At 41.5% G+C, this 21660-nt stretch overlaps 1 protein-coding gene across 7 annotated transcripts in view; it reads right to left on the bottom strand.

Annotated features, from left to right (window-relative positions):
* The window catches only part of LOC128701144 (uncharacterized), a 59127-nt gene that overhangs the window by 11720 nt on the left and 25747 nt on the right, over positions 1-21660 (bottom strand). For 5 of the 7 annotated variants that reach the window (XR_011394046.1, XR_011394050.1, XR_011394048.1 and 2 more), the window contains exons 5-6: positions 21497-21560; positions 18940-19397 (exon numbers count right to left, since the gene is read on the bottom strand). Coding sequence is in view for 1 of the 7 variants with exons in the window: in XM_053794738.2 (XP_053650713.2) it covers positions 18990-19397; positions 21497-21560 (472 nt within the window). In the remaining 6 variants the exon portion in view is untranslated. Of the gene's footprint in view, positions 1-18763; positions 18842-18929; positions 19398-21496; positions 21561-21660 lie in introns of those variants that run through there. The other 2 variants (XR_011394047.1, XM_053794738.2) reach the window with 2 other exon arrangements.

Raw genomic sequence — 21660 nt, 5'->3', positions numbered from 1 at the left:
AGAGGAGGAGGAAGAGAGATGGAAGAAGGTGCCTTCTTCAGAAATTAAAGAGATTTTTACTATGTGGGGTAAGATGGAAAGCTTTATGGAGAAACATCACCCTAACAAGGTTGTTGCAAGCCAGGTTGGCAACATGTACAGTGACAAAGTCTTGGGCCATTTTAGGGAAGTGTTAAAGAAACGCCAGAAACAGAGCTCTCTCCACAGTTATTTTGCGAGATAGGACTACAGTGACTCTCAAGGTGGTCCTAGTGGCATTAAGAAACAGAAGAGAAGCAACCCCAGAAAAGCAAATGGTACCTGAGGTGTTGATCGAAGGGGATTCCCCTTCCAAACTATAAACAATCCACTCTCTCCTCCTCCTCCTCCAGTCTCCCATACACTAAGAAGAATCTCCAATAAAGGTAAGTGTTATGCTGTTAATGTTTCATTCATCATTTCCCATTGTATTATGTACTACATGTATATTTCATGTAAATTTTTTTTTGTTTTAATACTTCTGGGTGTCAGAAGTATTTACATTATTTCTTATGGGGAAAATTGATTCGTAAATCGTAAATTTCGTTTATAGTAACGGCTCCAGGAACGGATTAATTACGAAAAATGAGGGACCACTGTACTCATAAATTGTAGCGGCTTCAAATCAAGCAGGAAAAAGGTAGAAGGCCCACATGTGAGAGAATGGGTATGCATGGTCAGTGTGCACCATACAAAGTAAATCCTGCAGCACACAGTGCATAATGAGAAAAAAAAAAAAAACGACCGTTTTTTTAATTACAATGCCGACTTTGTGGTCTATTCTCGTATAGTATTTATGGTTTTATTCTCATTTTCTTAGTCTCATTTAATAGAATGGTAGGCATATTATAGAAATAGAGTGATTTTGATTGGTTTTACTATGAAAAGAACCTTGAAATGGAGCTCAAAGTATGGGAAATGTTTGATTTTTGCCGATGTTCAAAGGTAAACAAATGATGTCATTTTCCAAAAAATGACCAAGTAGCCATTCTAATATGCAGTCATGAATGGGTTGACATTATTTATACAATTATTACAATATTGCAGTAGTCTGTATAACAGTAAATCTTCTATTTTTTGTTTGATTAAAAATTCAAAATAGAAAGCAAGAGTAATATCAGAGGGGCCTGGAGACATGACTGATGAACAAAGAAAATGTTATTTTAGAGCTAGGAATGTCTGTATTGTTCATTCTGGACCCTATTTTGAAATTGTCATATTGTTTAATTTTCGTGAAACTGGCCAAATTGTAAATTTCTGACGTTACTGGGTAGTTGAAATTAGTAAATGGGCAGTTTCTTGTACTCAATCGATAGAAAAATGGAGTTCTAAAGAAATAGCTATGAGTTTGGTCGATTGGAACAATAGAATTAGCCGAAAATAGGGCTCAAAGTGGGCAAAATCGCTGATTTGTAAATATCGCCGAGGTTGCTAACTTTGCGAGAGCGTAATTCCATCAGTTTTCCATCAAATTTCATTCTATTGGTGTCGTTACAATCGGGAAAAGATTCTCTATCATTTCATAAGACAAATTTTTTTTTTTTGAAATTTTGACACCCAGAGACACCTCAGGATTTGGGGTTGCGACAGTCAAGGGGTTAAAGAGTGTAAAATGGAACTTTGTGAACCACTGACTAATATTTTTAATATTTCTCTTCAAACAGGTGTAGTGTCTGATATGTGGAAGATGGCTAATATAATTCTTATTTTTAAAGCAGGGGACAAGTCATTACCGTCAAATTACTGCCCAATGAGCCTAACCTGAATTGTAAGCAAATTACTAGAATCAATTATAGCTGATATTGTAAGAAGTCATCTCGATAAGCATAGCTTCATTAATGATACTCAGCATGGATTCACGAGGGGCCGTTCCTGCCTAACTAATTTATTAACCTTCTTCAGTAAAGCTTTTGAGGCTGTTGACCACGATAAAGAATTCGATATTGTTTATTTAGATTTTAGTAAGGCTTTTGATAGAGTACTGCACCAGAGACTGTTAAAAGAAAGTGGCAGCTCATGGCACTCAGGTAAAAGTGCTGTCATGGATCGAGTCATGGCTCACCAATAGGAAGCAGAAAGTATGCTTAAATGGGGTTAAATCTGAGTGGGGATCTTTAACAAGTGGCATTCCACAGGGATCAGTCTTGGGCCCATTGTTGTTTATATATATCAATGCCTTGATGAGGGAATTACTAGTGATATGAGCAAATTCGCCGATGACACAAAGATAGGTAGGATACACAATACACAGGTAGGATAATTGATTCAAACGTAGATGTCAAGGAACTTCAGGACGGTCTACACAAACTCAATTCCTGGTCAGAAAAGTGGCAGATGCAGTTCAATGTAGATGAATGCAAGGTTTTGAAGCTTGGAGTGTCCATAACCTTAGTACTTATCAGTTAAATAATGTAGAACTTAGCCATACAGATTGCAAAAAGGTCTTGGGGGTTATGGTAAGCAGCAACCTTAAACCAAGACAGCAGTGCCTAAGCATACGTAACAAACAGATTACTGGGATTTATATCTAGAAGTGTAAGCAACAAAAGTCCAGCGGTTATTTTACAGCTTTATACATCATTAGTAAGGCCTCACCTAGATTATGCAGCTCAGTTCTGGTCTCCATGTTACAGAATGGATATAAATTCGTTAGAAAACATCCAACATAGAATGGCCAAATTAATACATAGCATTAGAAATCTTCCATACAAAGAATGATTGAAAACTCTTAAACTACATTCACTTGTAAGACGAAGAACAAGGGGAGACATGATCGAAGTGTATAAGTGGAAGATGGGTATTAACAAAGGAGATATAAATAAGGTTTTGAGGATATCCCTTAAAGAAATAACCCGCAATAATGGATTCAAATTAGATAAGTTTAGATTTTGAAAGGATATAGTAAAGTATTGGTTTGGAAACAGGGTAGTTGATGAGTGGAACAGTCTGCCTAGAAGGGTAGTTAGGTTAGATAAATACATGAGTGAGAGGGGTTGGATTTGAGTGAGACTTGCATAATGAGTAAATAGAATCATCAAAACTTATTTCTTGGGAAGCATTGAAAATTGGGTTGGGAAAGTATTTTTAGTGGGAAGGACTGTAAAGGACCTGCCTAGTATGAGCCAACAGGCCTGCTGCAGTGTTCCCCCTTTCTTATGTTCATTAAGGCCTCGGGCTATCTCTTGTCTAATATCTCTATTTTCTTCAAACTCTTAACCCTTTTGGGGTCTGTGCCATAGATCTATGGCTTTACGTTGAGGGTCCAAACCGTAGATCTACGCCATGAGCTCAGCTCGCTCTGATAAGCTGTGAGCAGTAAATTTGGGCCTAGATATGAGAGAATACATCTATCTGGTATATGTGCACCACATAAAACAAATCCTGCAGCACACATTACATAGAGAGAGAAAGAAAACCGAGACCATAATTTTCGATTAAAACCGACTTTGCAGTGTTTTTTCGTATGTTTTTTATAGTTGTATTTGCGATTTCTTGGTCTCATTTGATAGAATGGAAGATATATTACAGAAATTGAGATGATTTTGATTCAGTACTAAAGTACTGAAAATGGCTTGAAACAGGGCTCAAAGTAGCCAAAATGTTAAATTTTTGCCGATGTTCAAGAGTAAACAAATGACCTCACACATCTAATACACGCCAGCTGGTGGGTCTAATATACGTTCACAAATGTGGCGATATGATTTATTCAATTATTACAATATTTCATAACAGTAAATCTTCTATTTTTTGGTTTGAATAAAAATTCATTATGTGAATAAAAAATCAAAATGGAATTCATTTGTAAAGCCTGAAAATGTAACTAACGAACAGAGGAAATGTTAGTTTAGTGCCAGGAATGCCTGTATTGTTTATTCTGGACCCTATTTTGAAATTGGAATATTTTTTAACTTTGCATTAAATTGGCCAAATTACCAATTTCCGATCACTTTATTTTGTAGGTGAAACAGTTGACATGGAGATTTTGTGTGTTCAATCGATAGAATAGAAGTAATACTAGTGAAGTAGCTAAGAATTTGGTCGACTGGAATAAGGTAATTGGCCTAAAATGGGAGTCAAAGTCAGCAAAATCGCCGATGTGTAAATATTGCTGACACATCAAAATTCGTGGGAGCATAATTTCATCAATTTTCCATCAAATTTCGTACTTCTTTTTTATTACCTTCAGAAAAAGATTCTCTACCATTTCAAAAGAAAAAATAACAATTATTTTTTGAAAATTCTTGGACCCTGGTGCACACTTTGAAATTTGGCCTCTGGACCCTGAAAGGGTTAAGACTTAAATGCTTATACCTTTTCTTGCCACTTTCAGCAACACTGGTATGCCTACTGGGTGCCATGATTGCTTGGCATATACAGGATATGGCAATTAAAATATCAAAACACTATTCACAAACACAGCTAGTCCCTAACACAAGGAAACTAGACACATGAACGAATGCTGGGATGGGCTGGCGGGAGTGTTAGGGGTTGGTGGGATTATTATTATAATAAAAAACAAGCGCTAAGCCACAAGGGCTATACAGCGCTGCAGGGCAGGAAGGAAGCGAGGGCATCAGGTGGCAAAAGGGAGGTGGATGAGTAATAGGTTACGGATAACAGCGGAGCAGTGGATGGTGAAAGGGTAAAGGGCAGCAAGAGACTGAGCTAGAAAGGGCTGAGGGGAGTGCGTAAGGTATCATCATCAGAGTTTGTGGAGTAAATCAGTCGTTGTCAAGAAGTCAATGAGAGAGTCAGGATTAAAGGAGGGTCCATCAGCAAGAAGGGAAGGTAAAGAGAGAGTAGTAGAACGAAGACTGCGTTGGAGGTAAATTCTGCGTGCTCGTTGATAGAGAGGGCAGTCTAACAGAATGTGGCTAATCGATACTGGAACTTGACACTGTTCACAGAGAGGTACAGGGTGCCCCTCCATGAGATACCCGTGAGTAAGACGAGTGTGGCCAATGCGAAGACGGGAGAGTGGTCTCCCAACCACGGCACTGATGACAAGAAGACGGCCAGTAACCTATGCTCGGTTTAATAGAATGAAGTTTGTTACCAAGCAGAGTTGACCAACGTTGTTGCCAACGGGCGCGAAGGTGGGCAGCTATTGTAGCAAAATCGTCCAGAAATGGAACACCTCTATAGGAAATTGGTAGGTCATGTACTGCTGACCGCACAGCAGTGTCTGCCTGTTCGTTGCCCTGTACGTCGACATGACCAGGGACCCAACAAAAAATAATATCTTTATGCTTCGTAGAGATATGGCGTAGCCAAAGTTGGATACGGAGAACTAGGGGGTGAGATGTATCAAATTTTTGTATAGCCTGTAGAGCACTAAGGGAGTCTGAGACTACCACAAATGACGACACAGGCATAGATGCGATACGAATAAGTGCTGCAAGAATGGCACACAGTTCAGCAGTAAAAATGCTAGCCGAAGATAGTAAATGCCCTCGCACGACGCTGCCCGGAAACACTGCTGCGAATCCGATGCCGTCTGAAGACTTAGAGCCATCTGTGTACACAGCGGTGGCATGAGAATGGGAGTGGAAGTGATCAAGAAAAAGAGAGCGGGAAGCCACCGTAGGCAGTCGAGCTTTCGAGCAAGGGAGTGAGAAAGAACAGACCCGAACAGCTGGAACTTCCCAGGGGGGTAGGGAAAAGTGAGATGCTACATGAACATATAAAGGTGGTAACTGAAGGGAAGACAAGAGCAAATGTAGGCGAAGAGAAAAGGGATGGAGCAAACAGAAGCGGCGAACGAATAAAGAATGTCTACTAATATCGGTGACCATTCTATAAATGGAAGGATTGTGGAGATCGTGAGAGCGTACATAGTAGCAAAGGCAATGGGCATCACGGCGATCAGACAAGGATGGAACATTCGCTTCTGCATAGAGGCTCTCAACAGGGGAAGAGCGAAAAGCACCAAGGCACAAACGTAAGCCTTGGTGATGGATAGAGTTAAGGCTAGAGAGAGTAGCAGGAGAGGCCGCGGAATAAATCTGGTCACCATAATCGAGTTTCGATAAAACGAGGGCTGAATGTAGGCGAAGCAGAGTTCGATGATCAGCTCCCCAGGAAAGATGAGCAAGGGTTTTAAGAAGGTTTAGTCGGCTGTGACAAGTTGCCTTCAGAGAGGTAATGTGAGGTTTCCAGGATAACCTACGGTCAAAGAGAAGGCCTAGAAACCTGACTGTATCACGTTCGGGGATATGGGAGCCATAGAGATACAAAGGATGATCGGAGATAACAGAGCATCTAGTGAAAGTAATTTGGTGAGTTTTGGTACTTGAAAATTTAAACCCATGCGTGGTGGCCCAAGTGGAAACACGGTCGACCGCATGCTGGAGAGAAACTGCAATAAGATGACAGTCAGCGCGTGCACAAGCAATAGTGAAGTCATCAACATAGAGTGATGACCAAATATTGGGTGGAAGAACAGAGGCCAAATCATTTATAGCAAGGAGAAAAAGTGTTGTGCTTAGAACACATCCCTGAGGGACACCTTCAGCTTGCACGAAGTCCGGGGAAAGAACATTATTGACTCGAACACGGAAATGTCTGTCAGTTAAAAAGTTCTTAAGGAAGGATGGTAGATTGCCTTGGAGGCCTAAGGAATGGGCCTGGGCCAAAATATTATACCTCCAAGTTGTGTCATATGCCTTCTCAAGGTCAAAAAATATGGCAATAACTGAGTGATTATTCGCAAAGGCATTATGAACATACGTATCCAAGCGTAGTAAGGGGTCTATGGTAGAACGATCCTTACAAAAGCCATATTGACTAGCGGAGAGACTGTTGTGTGTCTCTAAATACCACATTAAACGTCGATTTACGAGACGTTCCATCACTTTGCAAACTGCACTAGTAAGAGCGATGGGACGATAGTGGGAGACATCATGTCCTGTAGTACCCGGTTTGCGGAAAGGGAGAACAATGGCAGATTTCCACAGCTGGGGAAGAACTCCTTGTGCCCAAATAAGATTGAAGAGGTGTAAGAGGACTACAAGGGCTGACCGATGTAAATGTTGTAACATACGAATATGAATGTCGTCAGGCCCAGCTGCCAATGATCGGCAAGCTGAGAGTGTTGCCTCTAGTTCTTGAAGTGTAAAAGGCACATTATACTGTTCTTCCCTGAGAGAAGAAAAGTCCAAGGGTACTAACTCTCTGGCAGACTTTGAGGAAAGAAACGAGGGGCATAGATGGAGCCCTCGGGAAATACGGACCAGATGTGTGCCAAGTTCAATGGCAACGTCGAGAGGGTTTGCCACATCAACACCAGCGACCCGTAGAACAGGAGCCGGTCAGGAGAGTATTTACCACTCAATTTCCTCACTTTTTTCCAGACTGCACTCATAGAAGAAGCAGAGGTGATGGTGGAAACATAGTCTCGCCAACAAGTGCATTTAGCTTCACGGATGACACGGCGAGCGATCGCACGCTTCTGCTTAAAATCAAGAAGTCTCTCAGCGGTTCTATTGTACCGGTACCTGCCCCATGCAGCGCGTTTCAAACGTACTGCACGAGCACAAGCAGGAGACCACCAAGGCACGCACTTCTGAGAATGCCTGCCTGAGGTTTGGGGTATAGAATGAGAAGCTGCGGTATAAACTGACGTCGAGAAGAGGTGTAGGAGCTCATCAATGGAGGATGAAGAAGGAACCTCACTAAAAGCAGTGAGGTGTGAGTAAAGATCCCAATTTGCCCGATCAAATTGCCAGCAAGGGCTATGGAAAGGTGGTGAATAGGAAGGAGAAGTAAGAATGATTGGAAAATGATCGCTGTCATGTAAGTCCGGTAGAACAGACCAGGTGAAGTCTAGTGCAGTGGAGGAAGAGCAGACTGATAGATCGATGCAAGAGAGAGTATGAGTACGAGGATCAAAATGGGCGGGAGTACCCGTATTTAAAACATGGAGGGGTTGAGAGGCGAGAAAAGCCTCCAACTGGATGCCACGTGAGTCACAATGAGACCCCCCCCAGAGGAAATGGTGGGCATTAAAATCACCAAGTAACACAAGTGGTGGTGGTAAGGATGAAACAAGAAAGGCAAAGTCTGGGATAGAAAATGCTCGAGAAGGAGAGAGATATAAAGAACATATTGTAAACCACTTATTCAAGTGGATACGGGCTGCAGTGTAATGCAGCGAGGTATGGACAAATAGTTGACAGTACGGAATATCATTGCGTAGAAGAAGGGCACTTTCATTAAAGGTCCCATCTGAGAAAGGATCCGAAGAATACAATAAATTATAGCCTGAGATAGGTTGGAAAACAGCCGAGTGTAATTTTGGTTCTTGTAAGCAAGCACCAACAGGGAAAAACCTGGAAAGCAACATCTGAAGCTCACCCCGATTACCCTTGAGGCCGCGGATATTCCACTGTAAATAGGCCATGATTGGTGATGAAGAAAATACCAGGAATCTGTAGGTAAAGGCACCTACGGACTAGAGGGGTTAGAAAAGTCAACGTGTGGTGGCATTGGAAGACGTTCAAGCAGCGAAGGAACGGAGCGTTGCGAAGAATGGGGTTGTGAAGATGGAGGAGAGGGAAGAGAAGGAACAGGAAGTGAATCAGTGTCCATTGAAGGTTTAGTCTCTGCAATATATTCTGAAATGGCTTCAAGTGTTTCTGAATTCAAAGATTTTTGGGAGACCATATTGGAGATAGAAGGAGGAGGGTGAGTAAAGATTGGGACAGTAATGGACTGTACCAAAGTAGAGGGGGAGGGAAGAGTGTAAGGGACTGGAGATGAAGTGTAGGGGGGGACAGAAGAGGCAGAAACCTGGGAGGTGGCAGAAGAGGGAGAAACTTGGGAGGGGACGGGGGTGGAAGGCATAGTACGAGGAGGAGGGTGAATCTCCACACTTGTAATAGAGCCAGAGAGAGGGGAAGAACTAGGTACAGAGACTGGAAAGGTAAAGTGTGGAGGTGGAAGAAGGGAAGGAAGGGGCAAAGAAGATTTGAGCAATGTGGATTTTTTGGACTTCTGAGAAGTAGAGGGGCGATTGGTATTAGGTGTTGTACGAGGTCTTGTCGATACTGGGGCTTGTGAGGAAGGACGCGAAGATGTGAGAACAGACTGAGTTGTAGTCGGGACGTCAGAGCCAAGGACAGCAAAAGGATTAGATGCCAGAGTGGCTATGGGAGGGGTAACAACAGAGGAGGCTGCAGAAGATGGGACTCCAGAAGTGGGGGGATGTTTGGAAACACGAGAATATGAAACACACCGTAGTCTCCCTTGTAGGCGGAGATGAGTAACTGCCATAGCATAAGGGAGACCTTCTGCCTCTTTGAGGCAACGGATTTCACGTTCATTTAAGTAGACCTGGCAACGGCGGGAGTACGAAGGGTGAGCTTCATTACAATTAAGGCAAGATGGAGGTTGACTGCAAGATGTATTAGAATGGTCGTCGGCACCGCAGACTGGGCATTCGACCATAGATCTGCAATATTTCGCTGGGTGATCAAAACGCCAGCAATTTCTACATTGTTGCGGTGTAGGTATCACCTTTCGAACTTGTAACCAATGTCCCGCAACATATACAGAGGATGGGAGTTTTCGGCTGTCAAAAGTTAAACGAGCCACATTGCAAGGGTAACGTCTCCGCCCCCGGGCAGGAAGGACATAAGTATCTACTTTGAGGATTGGGAGATCCTGGAGATCCAGCTGTTCAAGAATGTCATTGCCACATGACTGGAAATTCTGTTGGACTATGGTATGGGGCAGAATGACAGTACCACTACAAGAATTGAGAGAAAGATGTTTTTCAATAGTGATAGGAGTAGTATCGATATTTGAAAGGAGAGAAAGATCATGAGCTTGGGTAGCATTCTGGACAGTGACGATGCGAGTACCGCTCGAGAGCATGAAATGAAATATCTCTACCAACATGACGCAGGAGCGCTTTGCCAATACTATGGTCAGAAAGGTAGGCAGAAGAAGAAGTCGGTCTTAAAGTAAAGAATTTAGTCCATTGTGTGGTCCGAAACTGAGCGTGGAGAGGGAGTGCTTGACGTGTCGGTCTTTTCCGAGTAGAATGGGAAGGTAACAAAGGAGCATCATCAGGAGATTGACGCTGGCGTTTAGGAGTATTACGGGAGTTGGTCCGGCGTGAAATGGGTGGGCGATTCAAAAATTGCCGTACCGTAGAGGGAGAAGCCGGAAGCATAGTCAAAGGAGAGTTCAGACAAATCGAAGGAGTCAGTCGAAGCCCCGGTACCTGAAGCAGGTGAGGAAACAGCACCAGCAAGAGGTACAGGGGCATCAGGAGTGTCCGAAGAGTGGTCTAAACACAAGGCAGGGTCAGAATGGGGTGCGGTATCAAGAAGGGGCCCGGGGGTAGTGGGTTCATGGATTGGGTTCTCCATGGTTAGGTTACTCCTTTGCATTTTGTTTTTAAGAAAAAAAAAGAAAGAAAAGAAAAGAAATATAATAAAAGAATAAAAAAAGGGGGGAGCGGGGAGGAATAGTTCCCAGGAGGAATGAAAGGGCCGGAAATCTCCCTCCGCGCCCAAGAGGACCTCAGCACCGCTAGTAGCGCAGATGCAGCATGGAACCCGTGCCATACCCTACCCTTCATGCCAGTAAACCAGCAATCCGGGATAGCAACCTCACATCTGCCGAGCTCCCTCAGTGGACAAAAGAGAGGGCGGCCGGATATCCGCCACAAAGCATACCTCCTTCGGCCACCACCCCCGGAATCCGAAAGGTGGCTTCCAGAGATACACCCGTCACCCGAAAGACACCCAAAGCTACTCCGGGATACAGGAGAGGGATCGGGACATCCCCAGGCGATCCAGATTCCACGCCAAACTACGCCATCCCCAAGAACCTCAACGGAATGGGATGGACCCCGGTGTCCTTTCCCCTACCTAGGAACTAGCGTGCCTGTGGGAGAAATCCCAAAGGCCAAAAAGAGGAAGGGCAAAAGGGAGGGGTGGGGAGGAGGAGGAATGGAAAAAGGGGAGGATGGGATAGGGGAGGGGAGAATGGGGGGTAATTAGGTTTGGTCTGAGGAAGAAGACCAACAGGTCTAATTCCTCAGACCAAGAGCCTCTTCACCACGCCAAGGAGCCCCCCTTGAAGAGGGGGGGTGGGGGTGTCTGGGGTGGACACGCGCTCCAAATTTTTTCCCCTCCCGCAAACTGAACCAAGTTAATTTTATGAAGCGTTATACAAAAATATGCTGCAATTCTTCAATAGTGCTATAAGCAAAACATGCCACACAAAACCGTGTTAAATGACGGTCTACTGTATCATGTTGAGGGATACAGAAGCCATACAGGTACACTGGTATATTAGAGACAACAGAACATCTGGTGAAAGTAATTTGGATCTGGGATTATGGTTAGGTTACTTTTCTTTCTGGAAAAAAAAAGGAAAAAAAATGAAAAGGGGGGAACATGGAGGGGTAGCTCCTAGGAGGAATGAAGGGCTGTAAATCCTCCTCCTCACTCAAGAGGAGCAGATGTGGCATGGAATCCATGCCATACCCTACCCTTCATGCCAGTAAATTGGCAATCCAGGATAGCAACCTCACATCCACCAAGCCACCTCAGTGGACAAAAGAGGGGGCAGTCAGATACCCACCACAAAGCATACTTCCTTCATCCGCCACCACCTGGAATCCAACAGGCAGCCTCCGGAGATACACCTGTCCAGGAGACCGGAGAGGAATTGGCACATCCCCATATGATCCAGATTCCACAGCAAACTACACCACTGCCAAGGGCCTTAACAGAATGGGATGGACAATGATACCCTTTCCCTATCCTAGGAACTAGAATGCCTGAGGGGAGGACTCCATAGGCCAAAAGCAGGAAAGGGAGAGGGGAGGGATGGAAAGGGAAGAGTGGGGGGGGTTATTTAGATTCATTCAGAAAGATCCAGTTCCTCTGACCAATACCCTCACAAGTCATACATTTAACATTAGTTGTAAAAGTCAAGGAATTCTAGATCCACAAAACAGCACCTTCAAGGGAGGTTCCTTGATCCTGGTGACAGTTTCTTTATCTAACAAATTGGACCTGTGCTCCAATTTCTTGAATCCAGTCTGAATGCCTTCCATTCCCCTCAGGCACTGTATGATCCCTATGGGTTTAGCACTCCCACAGCAATACGAAGCAGCAAATATGTGCAGATACAATATTTTTATTACATTCACATAAGAGCTAAATACATAGAGGGATGATAGCCCCTGAGAAATGAAAGGCAATCATGGTTAATCTAAGGGGAAAAGAGGTCGAATTCCTTGTCTATTATTATTATAATAAAAACTAAGCACTAAACCCACCAGAACCTTAGTGCTGTAATTCCTTGTATGAAGATCACATCACTAGTATCAAGGATGCTTCCTTATATGCACTAATTAATATTGCTGTATTCCAAGGCAAGGGAGAAGTTCTTCATTATATTCATGGGAAAGCACTAAACTTGTAGGGGTCATCTAGCACCTGGAGGAATGTAAGGCATTCAGGTTTCAATCAAGGAATTGGAGCATTGGTCCATTTTCTTAGATCAAGAGCCCCTCATCAGCATCAAAAACCTCCCTTTAGGGAGTGTGAGGGTAGAGGAAGGTGATGCAGTGAAATATTCCAATCTGAAAATAGGGTCTAGAATAAACAATGCAGGCATTCCTGGCACTAAAATAACATTTCCTCTGTTCATTAGTTACATTCTCAGGCTTTACACATGAATTCCATTTTGAATATTTGTGTAAAGCCTGGGAATGTAACTAATGAACAGAGGAAATGTTATTTTAGTGCCAGGAATGCCTGCAGTGTTTATTCTAGCCCCTAAAGTGGAACCCCCCCCCCCCCCCCGAGCAATTATATTAGATCGAAGGAGAAGGCAGCTCCAATTTTTTGGATCAAGAGCCCTCACCAGTACCCTTGGTGGGGGCAGTTCCACGAAAAAATGAAGACACCACTTACCCACACTGAACTCGTCACTTCCTCTGTGATAGCTAGTGCTGATCTTTCTAGGATACTACTTTTACCCTACCTGGTGCATACCAGGATGACACCTCCATTATTACATTCATGGGAGCAGGGAAGGAGGGTGCACTAAACAGCACCTGGGAAAATGAAAGGTAATCAGATTTGATCCAAGGAATGGAAGAACAGGTTTCATTTATACAAGAGCTCCTCTCTGGCACAGCCACCTCCATGTGGGAGATAAAGAAGAAAAATAGGAGTGAGAGAGATTACCAAGAGAGAAAGTATTAAATTCATAGAGGTCATACATCTAGAAGAAATGTGAGCTAATCAGATTTGGGCCAAAAAAGCAAGAGGGCAGAGTCAGTCTAATACCTTGGATCAAGAGCCTCTAACCTGCACTAACAGTAAAATTGTCAACCAGCAAATAATGGTGGGCAAGCTAGCAAAAATGCCAGGAAAAATTGAAGAAGTATACAACAAGAATATTTCTGGAGTTAAGGGGCATGAGCTATGAAGAGAGGCTAAAGGAATTAAATCTAATGACCCTGGAGGCTAAAAGGTCTCGGGAAGACAACATACAAATTACTCAAGAGTTGAAAGGGCAGGGGTAGTTAGAAGTTAAAAGCGTGAAGAGTCACTGGGATATCAAGAAGTATTTTTTTCAGTCTCAGAGTGATGAAGAAGTGGAATGACCTCAGAGTGGTGGCAGCAGACTCCACATAGTTTTAAGAATAGGGACGAGTGGGCCCACAAAGCTAAGCGAGTGAAACTGCAGAACCAGGACCAAAGACTCAACCCTTGCAACCACGAGTACAATAAGTCCTCAGTTAATATCATCGATAGGTTCTTGGAAACTGCAACTTTAAGCAAAACTACGTATAATGAAACCATTCTACCATAGGCTAATTTATATAAACTTCAGGGGTGCACAGTGAACCTTTAGCACTCAGTACAACAGGATTAACCCTTAAACTGTCCAAACAGACCTACATTCACTCGCGTAGTGCTCCGAATGTAGATTACGTTTTTTTTACGTTCTTATGGAGAAAATCAAGGTCAGAGCACTATGCGCAAAAACATAGATATACGTTTGGACAGTTTAAGGGTTAAATCAAGAAATCAATTCTTGCAAAAAAAAAAAAAACTGTAAGGAGCACCTCCTGCCACCATGCAGTTCAAAAACAAACAATAACAAATATGGCAGGGCGCACTCACTCATACTGGGACATTTTAGACATGCCAGTTAACCTAACATGCACATATTTGGGATGTAGGAGGAATCCCAAATGCCTGGAGAAAACCTATGTAGATGTGGGGAGAAGGTGCCAACTCCACACAGTGTGGCCCCGGCAGAGAATAGATTTCTTATCGTTGTAACGAAACTAAGTTAAGTGAGGACTTTCTGTACCTTAAGATCTAATTGTCATCAGGTGAGCGAACCACCACAGCACTACCTAGAGTGGCTATGTTAGAACATATGCAATAACAATTCTTTCTCCTTGTCTAATAGCCTGATTTTACAAAAGGGAAAATATCCACAGAAACAAGTTCAAAAAAAGAGAGGGAATTTAAGGAAAAAGGTCTCAATTCCTCATATCAAGAGCCCCACCCCCCTGACATACATGGGGAAAGCACCTAACCCACAAGGGTAATACAGCACCTGGGAAATAAATAAGGTACATTTGATAAGTGGAGAGTAGCTCAAATCCCTTGTATTAAGAGCCCTTCACTAGCCTAACAGCAACCCCTATGACATGTCAGGATGATGGGAATTATGATTTCTAGGTATTGCAATTTGAGGAAACCATATAACCCTAATTTTTAAAGGGGCAGACCAATAAGCCAAAAGAAGTCCTCAGTCAGATGACCAAGGCTTCAACAGCGGGTCATCACATGACTAAGACCCACGTCAGGAAACTTGTCCTGTTTCCTGACAAACCTTACCAAACCTAACCTTAAAAAGAGCCAGACAACAAAATATTATGTAATGAAAATGGACTAAACTCAAAGGCCATACAGTGCTGTCCAAAAGAAGAACAATAGTATTACAAAAATGCAAAGATTACTAGACATAAGATAAATTCATTGGCACATTAAAAAAAGCAATGGCACAATATAATAAAGCATTATAAAAGAGCAACTATTGGCAGAAAGATGGGCTAGTGCAAAGATGAGTAGTGGGGGGGGGGGGGGGTTTGAAGAGGGTTTGAATAGTTTTAAAAATGCAGTATTAGAATGTGGGGCAGAAGTTTGTGGTTATAGGAGGGTGGGGGCAGGAGGAAAGAGGAGTAATTGGTGGAATGATGAGGTAAAGGGTGTGATAAGAGAAAAAGGTAGCTTATGAGAGGTTTTTACAAAGCAGAAGTGTTATAAGAAGAGCAGAGTATATGGAGAGTAAAAGAAAGTTAAAGAGAGTGGCGAGTGTAAAAGGAGAGCAGATGATAGAGTGGGAGAGGCACTGTCAAGAAATTTTGATGAAAATAAGAAAAATTTTTGGAGTGAGATAAACCATTTAAGAAAGCCTAGGGAACGAATGGATTTGTCAGTTAAAAACAGAGTAGGGGAGTTAGTAGATGGGGAGATGGAGGTACTGGGTAGATGACGGGAATATTTTGAGGAACTTTTAAATGTCAACAAAGAAAGGGAGGTGGTAATATCATGCACTGGCCAGGGAGGTATACCGTTTTTTAGGAGTGAAGAAGAGCGGGATGTGAGTGTGGGGGAGGTACGTGAGGCATTACGTAGAATGAAAGGGGGTAAAGCAGCTGGAACCGACTGGGTCATGACAGAAATGTTAAAAGCAGGGGGGGGGGGGTTACAGTGTTGTAGTGGTTGGTAGTTTTGTTTAATAAATGTATGAAAGAGGGGAAGGTACCTTAGGGATTGGCAGAGAGCATGTATAATGCCTTTATATAAAGGGACGGGGGACAAGAGAGAGATGGTAAAAATTATAGAGGAATAAGTTTATTGAGTATACCAGGAAAAGTGTATGGTAGTTATTATTGAAAGAATTAGAGGCAAGACAATACAGGAGTGTGGATGAGCAAGGAGGTTTTAGAGTGGGTAGGGGATGTGTAGATCAAGTGTTTACATTAAAGCATATATGTGAAAAGTATTTAGACACAGGTAGGGAAGTTTTCATTGCATTTATGGATCTAGAAAAGGCATACGATAGAGTGGAAAGAGGAGCAATGTGACATGTTGCAAGTATATGGAATAGGTAGTAAGTTACTAAATGCTGTGAAGAGTTTTTATGAGGATAGTGAGGCTCAGGTTAGGGTGTGTAGAAGAGAGGGAGACTACTACCTAGTAAAGGTGGGTCTTAGGGATGTGTAATGTCACTTTTTTTTTTTTTTTGTTTTTTGTTTTTAACAAGTCGGCCATCTCCCACCGAGGCAGGGTGACCCAAAAAGAAAGAAAATCCCCAAAAAGAAAATACTTTCATCATCATTCAACACTTTCACCACACTCACACATAATCACTGTTTTTTGCAGAGGTGCTCAGAATACAACAGTTTAGAAGCATATACGTATAAAGATACACAACATCTCTCTCCAAACTGCCAATATTCCAAACCCCTCTTTTAAAGTGCAGGCATTGTACCTCCCATTTCCAGGACTCAAGTCTGGTTATATAAAATAATGGTACCAACACTCTTATGTGGGTGTGAAGCTTGGGTTGTAAATGCTGCAGTGAGGAGGCGGTGGAGATGTCCTGTCTAAGGGCAATGTGTGGTGTAAATATTATGCAGAGAATTCGGTGTGTGGAAATTAGGTGGTGTGGAGTTAATAAAAGTATTAGTCAGAGGGCTGAAGAGGGGTTGTTGAGGTGGTTTGGTCATTCAGAGAGAATGGATCAAAGTAGAATGACATGGAGAGTGTATAAATCTGTAGGGAAAGGAAGGCGGGATAGGGGTTGTCCTCGAAAAGGTTGGAGGAAGGGGGTAAAGGGGGTTTTGTGTGCGAGGGGCTTGGACTTCCAGCAAGCATTTGTGAGTGTGTTAGATAAGATTGAATGGATACAAATGGTATTTGGGACCTGACAAGCTGTTGGAGTGCGAGCAGGGTAATATTTAGTGAAGGGATTCGAGGAAACCGGTTATTTTTATATAGCTGGACTTGAGTACTGGAAATGGGAAGTGCACTTTAAAGGAGGGGTTTGGGATATTGGCAGTTTGGAGGAATATGTTGTATATCTTTATACGTATATGCTTCTAAACTGTTATGTTCTGGGCACCTCTGCAAAAACAGTGATTATGTATGAGTGAGGTGAAAGTGTTGAATGATAAAATTATTTTCTTTTTGGGGATTTTCTTTCTTTTTGGGTCACCCTGTCTCAGTGGGAGATGGCCAACTTGTTTATTAAAAAAAAAAAAAAAAAAAAAAAAAACCACAAGTTGGATACAATCCAAAAAAATTTTGAAGTACCTAAAAATTTCCAGGTACAACCAGAGCAAAGCCCACTTTTTTTTTTTTTAACACCAGCCATCTCCCACCAAGGGAAGCGACCCAAAAAAATTCACTATCATTCACTCCATCACAGTCTTGCCTGAGGAGTGCTAATGCTACAGTTCAGATGCCCCTCCAAACCACAATATCCCCATCTCTCCTTCAGAGTGGAAGCACTATACTTTCCTCCTTCAGGTCTGAAAGTTTAACCCTTAAACTGTCCAAACGTAGATTTACGTTTGGACAGTTTAGGGGTTAAGGGTAAAGTGAACAAGGCAGTCTGTCATGAACCAATGCAAAATTTGCAGGAGGTTACATAACCAAAATTCATGAGAAATGAGAGGGGTGGAGGATAGAAGTCAGGCTTGATCTGAGGAAGGGAAAAATAACTAAAATTCCTGGTATCAAGAACCTTTTACCATCATCAAGGCACTTCCTCCTTGAAGGGTTGTGGTCGAGAAAATCCTCACCTAGCAATTTGTAGCTGAATTGTCAATAACCATTATGATGTTAATCCATCAGGGATTATACAGTACTTGGGAGGGTTGATCCAAGGAAAGGGTAATTTTAATGCCTTTCATCAAGAACCATTCACCAGCATCAACACCACCCATGAAGAGAGCCAATTAAAAAATTAAGACATCCATCTGTCAGCATAACCTGAGAAATGTTGAGCATCTCTCAAAAAGATGCCTGTGTGCAAGTTTTGTGTAACAAATTATCACAAAGAGCAATTTCCCAAAACCAATCCTGATATAGTGAAGAATGCAAATGCAGTGAATGAAAACAATAGTGGTCAGACAAGCATCAAGAGAGTAGGTGCAGTGTTTTTCCAAAAACTACTAGATTCAAATATGTAGGATTTTCTTCAAAAGGATCTAATTTAATCTAAAGTAATATACTAACATTTAGAAAAAAAAAGGAAAAAAAAAAAAAAAAAAAAAATGATGAATTACATTCTCAATGTTTACATTTGGAGAAAACAGCAGTCACACCTGTTATTCCTGCTCACCTAGCAGGTGAGCAAAGCTTTTTCTATGCCTTCGAGAGAGCTAAGCATTGAAAAGAGTTGTGAAATTAAAAGATGAAAAGATATTAAAAAATTGAAGACATTAATAGTATACAAAATCTATGAAGCTTGTAAGGATGTACTGTCATCTTGCACAGTCCTAAGATGAAAATATGACTAGCAATCCTGCCAATACACAACAATTTTATTTCATTTGTATAACAGTGTAGAAATTTACAGAATTTCTAAAGCAAACTAAAAATACAATTAGGACGACTACTGGCATAGAGTAAGCACATGCAAGCACTAAGTAGGTTGGCCATAAGAAATATATCTTTACCTGGTTTTGAGGGGTCTAATCTCAAAGCTCTGCCTCAGGAACAACTTCATTGTTAACTGATTGGTCAACATGTTGTTACTGCAAGTTTCAAATACTATAACCTACAGTTGAAAACAATGCCCATTATATACAATATATAACAAGTTTTATGTTAAAAGAAATAATATTCAGCTTACATGTTTATTACATATACATAAGCAGTATGCTAACGATAACTGACAAGTGATTATTCGTTATCGTCTTCATCGTCATCTTCGTCGTCGTCTTCGTCGTCGTCTTCATCGTCATCATTGTCATCATCGTCGTCGTCATCGTCGTCGTCATCATCATCATCATCTTCATCACCCTTATCCTTGACGGCATCGCCATCATCTCCATCGCCCTTATCCTTGACGGCATTGTCATCATCTTCATTGCTCTTCATCTTTGTGTCAGGCATTTCACCGAACCTAAAAAAACGCATTTTATATACGTTGTCTATTTCCGAATCGGAATCGGAATCTTCGTCATCGTCATCGTCGTCGTCGTCATCATCATCATCATCGCCTTCGTCATTGTCATCATCACCGAAAATGTCACCATCATCATCGTCCATTTCTTTCTCCTCTTTCTTCTCTTCACTCAAACCTGAAACCTGACCAAAATCACTAGTCAATTATCCATACTTACAGGGATGTGGGTTTATTCACAAAACAATTGTCAAGTCATTCCTAAATATCTTCAATGTGTGAAACAGTAGTGATTAACTTTTGTTTTCCACATCTCTGGCATTTCCTGAATGATCACCAAAATGATCCACCAAGACCTAAATTACTGCAATTTTTTATTTAAAAAAGAAATTACAGTGATCAATAGCAAATGTATATTTTGCACTTCAGCCTCTCCTCACTTAGCGACGTACTGGTTTACCAATGCCTCGGACTTACAACGGGCTCTGACCAGTATTTATACCTAAATATATCAGGGCTGATTTCCTCTACTGTGTTTATTTCAATAAATGTTTATACAGTACACTACTGTATAAAAATTTAAAAATATACCAGAAATGTTATAAATGGTGCAAAGGTGACATTAAAACAATATCAAAGATGGTTAACACGAACTCAGCACCATTATAGTATGCTCCTCACTTACCAACGAATTCATTTGACTATGTGGACTTAGGAACAGAACTCCATTGTTAAGTGAGGAAAGGCTGTATTATTACATTTGTGGGAAAGTGATAAATCCACAGGGGATATAGTGCATGGGAAATGAGAGGATATCAGGTTTAATTTGAGAAAAGGGGGAGGGGGAGGGGGAGGGGGAAGGGGTAGCTACCATTCCTTAGATCAAAAGCCCTTCACCCAATTCAAGGGCCCTCAAGCCCCCCACCTCTTGAACAAATGTGGCATTAGAAGACAACAGACTTCTGACACACTGTGTGGATAAATAGCTTCCCACAGGAATGTCATGAAAAAAAAATCCTTTCCAGCATCTCTCACAGTTAAGTTCTAACAAAGCTCATTTATCCCATTCTCATAATGGAATGCATGCTCAGCCACTGAGTAACTGAGCAACCAGTCAAGTATCAAGTTTGAAAGCTCTTTTGACTATCAAATATGGACTGAGAAAGCAAGTTACATTGAATGTTGCCACAATTACAAACTACCTAAGGATGTCATACAAAAAAAAAATAAGCTATGAATGCATATCTGCTCAACAATCAATATTGAAAGAAAAGAAAAAAGGAGATGGCTGATTGGGATTTAGCAAATCAGGAATAGCCAGTATCTTGGGAAGTGAGAGCAATGAATCTGTGCTACTTTGTAACATTTGTAACAAATAGCATTAACATCTAGTACCTTCTTTAACCCTCTCATGAGTTAAATACCTTTTCAGGCAAGAATCTATTCCTATTGTCTGCTGAATAAAGAACGGCAGGGTAAAACAAGAGGCATGACACAATACTTGAGCACTCAATGCAACAGTCAACTAATAATGTTGCACTCACATCACCACCATCTATATCCATCAAGCTCTGACCAGCAGGGTTAGAGTAAGTGTTTTTAACACCTATCTCCCACCGAGGCACGGTGACCCAAAAAAGAAACATTTTCACCATCATTCACATAATCGCCGTCTTTGCAGACACCCAGACAACGGTTTAATGTCACTCTAAACATTAAGTAATTTATACAGAAGCAAAATTTTAATTCACCTCTTACAACATGTATGGCTTATGGAGGAAGGATTCCTCTCCAATTTCCCATGGGTAACAAATACAAACGTAAACCTCTATCTACATGTACTGTAGAATATGTACTCTTCCTTTTCAACCTTAATATTACTAAAGCACAGGTATTTCAGTGCACAAGCATTTCACAGCATTAATGACAAGGAATTTGATAATCAAAAGCAACATTAGGAATGAAAACCTTACCTTTTGAAACATTATGAAGCTAAAAAAAATGTTAGTTTTGACCTTTTTTACCATGTTGCTCAGTCCTTAGGTCATGAAAATAATTGGGAGTGCAGATTTTAGGAAAGTAACCCATGCAAATTATGGTCAGTGACAGCAATACATACACCAAGATGTCCATCTTTGTTGTTTCATTTATGGCTTATTATGAAAGCATTTGCAAATTTCTCAAAGAACCGAGCACTCGATAGAATCCCAAATTATTATTACCCGTAAAAATACTAAACATTCTTTTTAAATATAACCAAGTACAAAATTTGTTAGGTACTTACTTTTTGTTTCTTAGTAGGAGACTCCTCGGTTTCTTCATTAGGCTTGTCCTCCTGCTTTCTCTTCCTAGATTAAAAAAAATGAAAACTGCATAAGAACTAAAACAAGCTCAACAGTGCATTTGTATAGCTATGTAAAAAAATTACATTTTTAATTCTACATTTAT

This window comes from Cherax quadricarinatus, chromosome 73, assembly GCF_038502225.1.
Source record: "Cherax quadricarinatus isolate ZL_2023a chromosome 73, ASM3850222v1, whole genome shotgun sequence".
NCBI classification, from domain to species: domain Eukaryota; kingdom Metazoa; phylum Arthropoda; class Malacostraca; order Decapoda; family Parastacidae; genus Cherax; species Cherax quadricarinatus.
The sequence above is the reverse complement of the archived record's forward strand: the minus strand, read 5'-3'. Positions and strand labels throughout refer to the sequence as shown.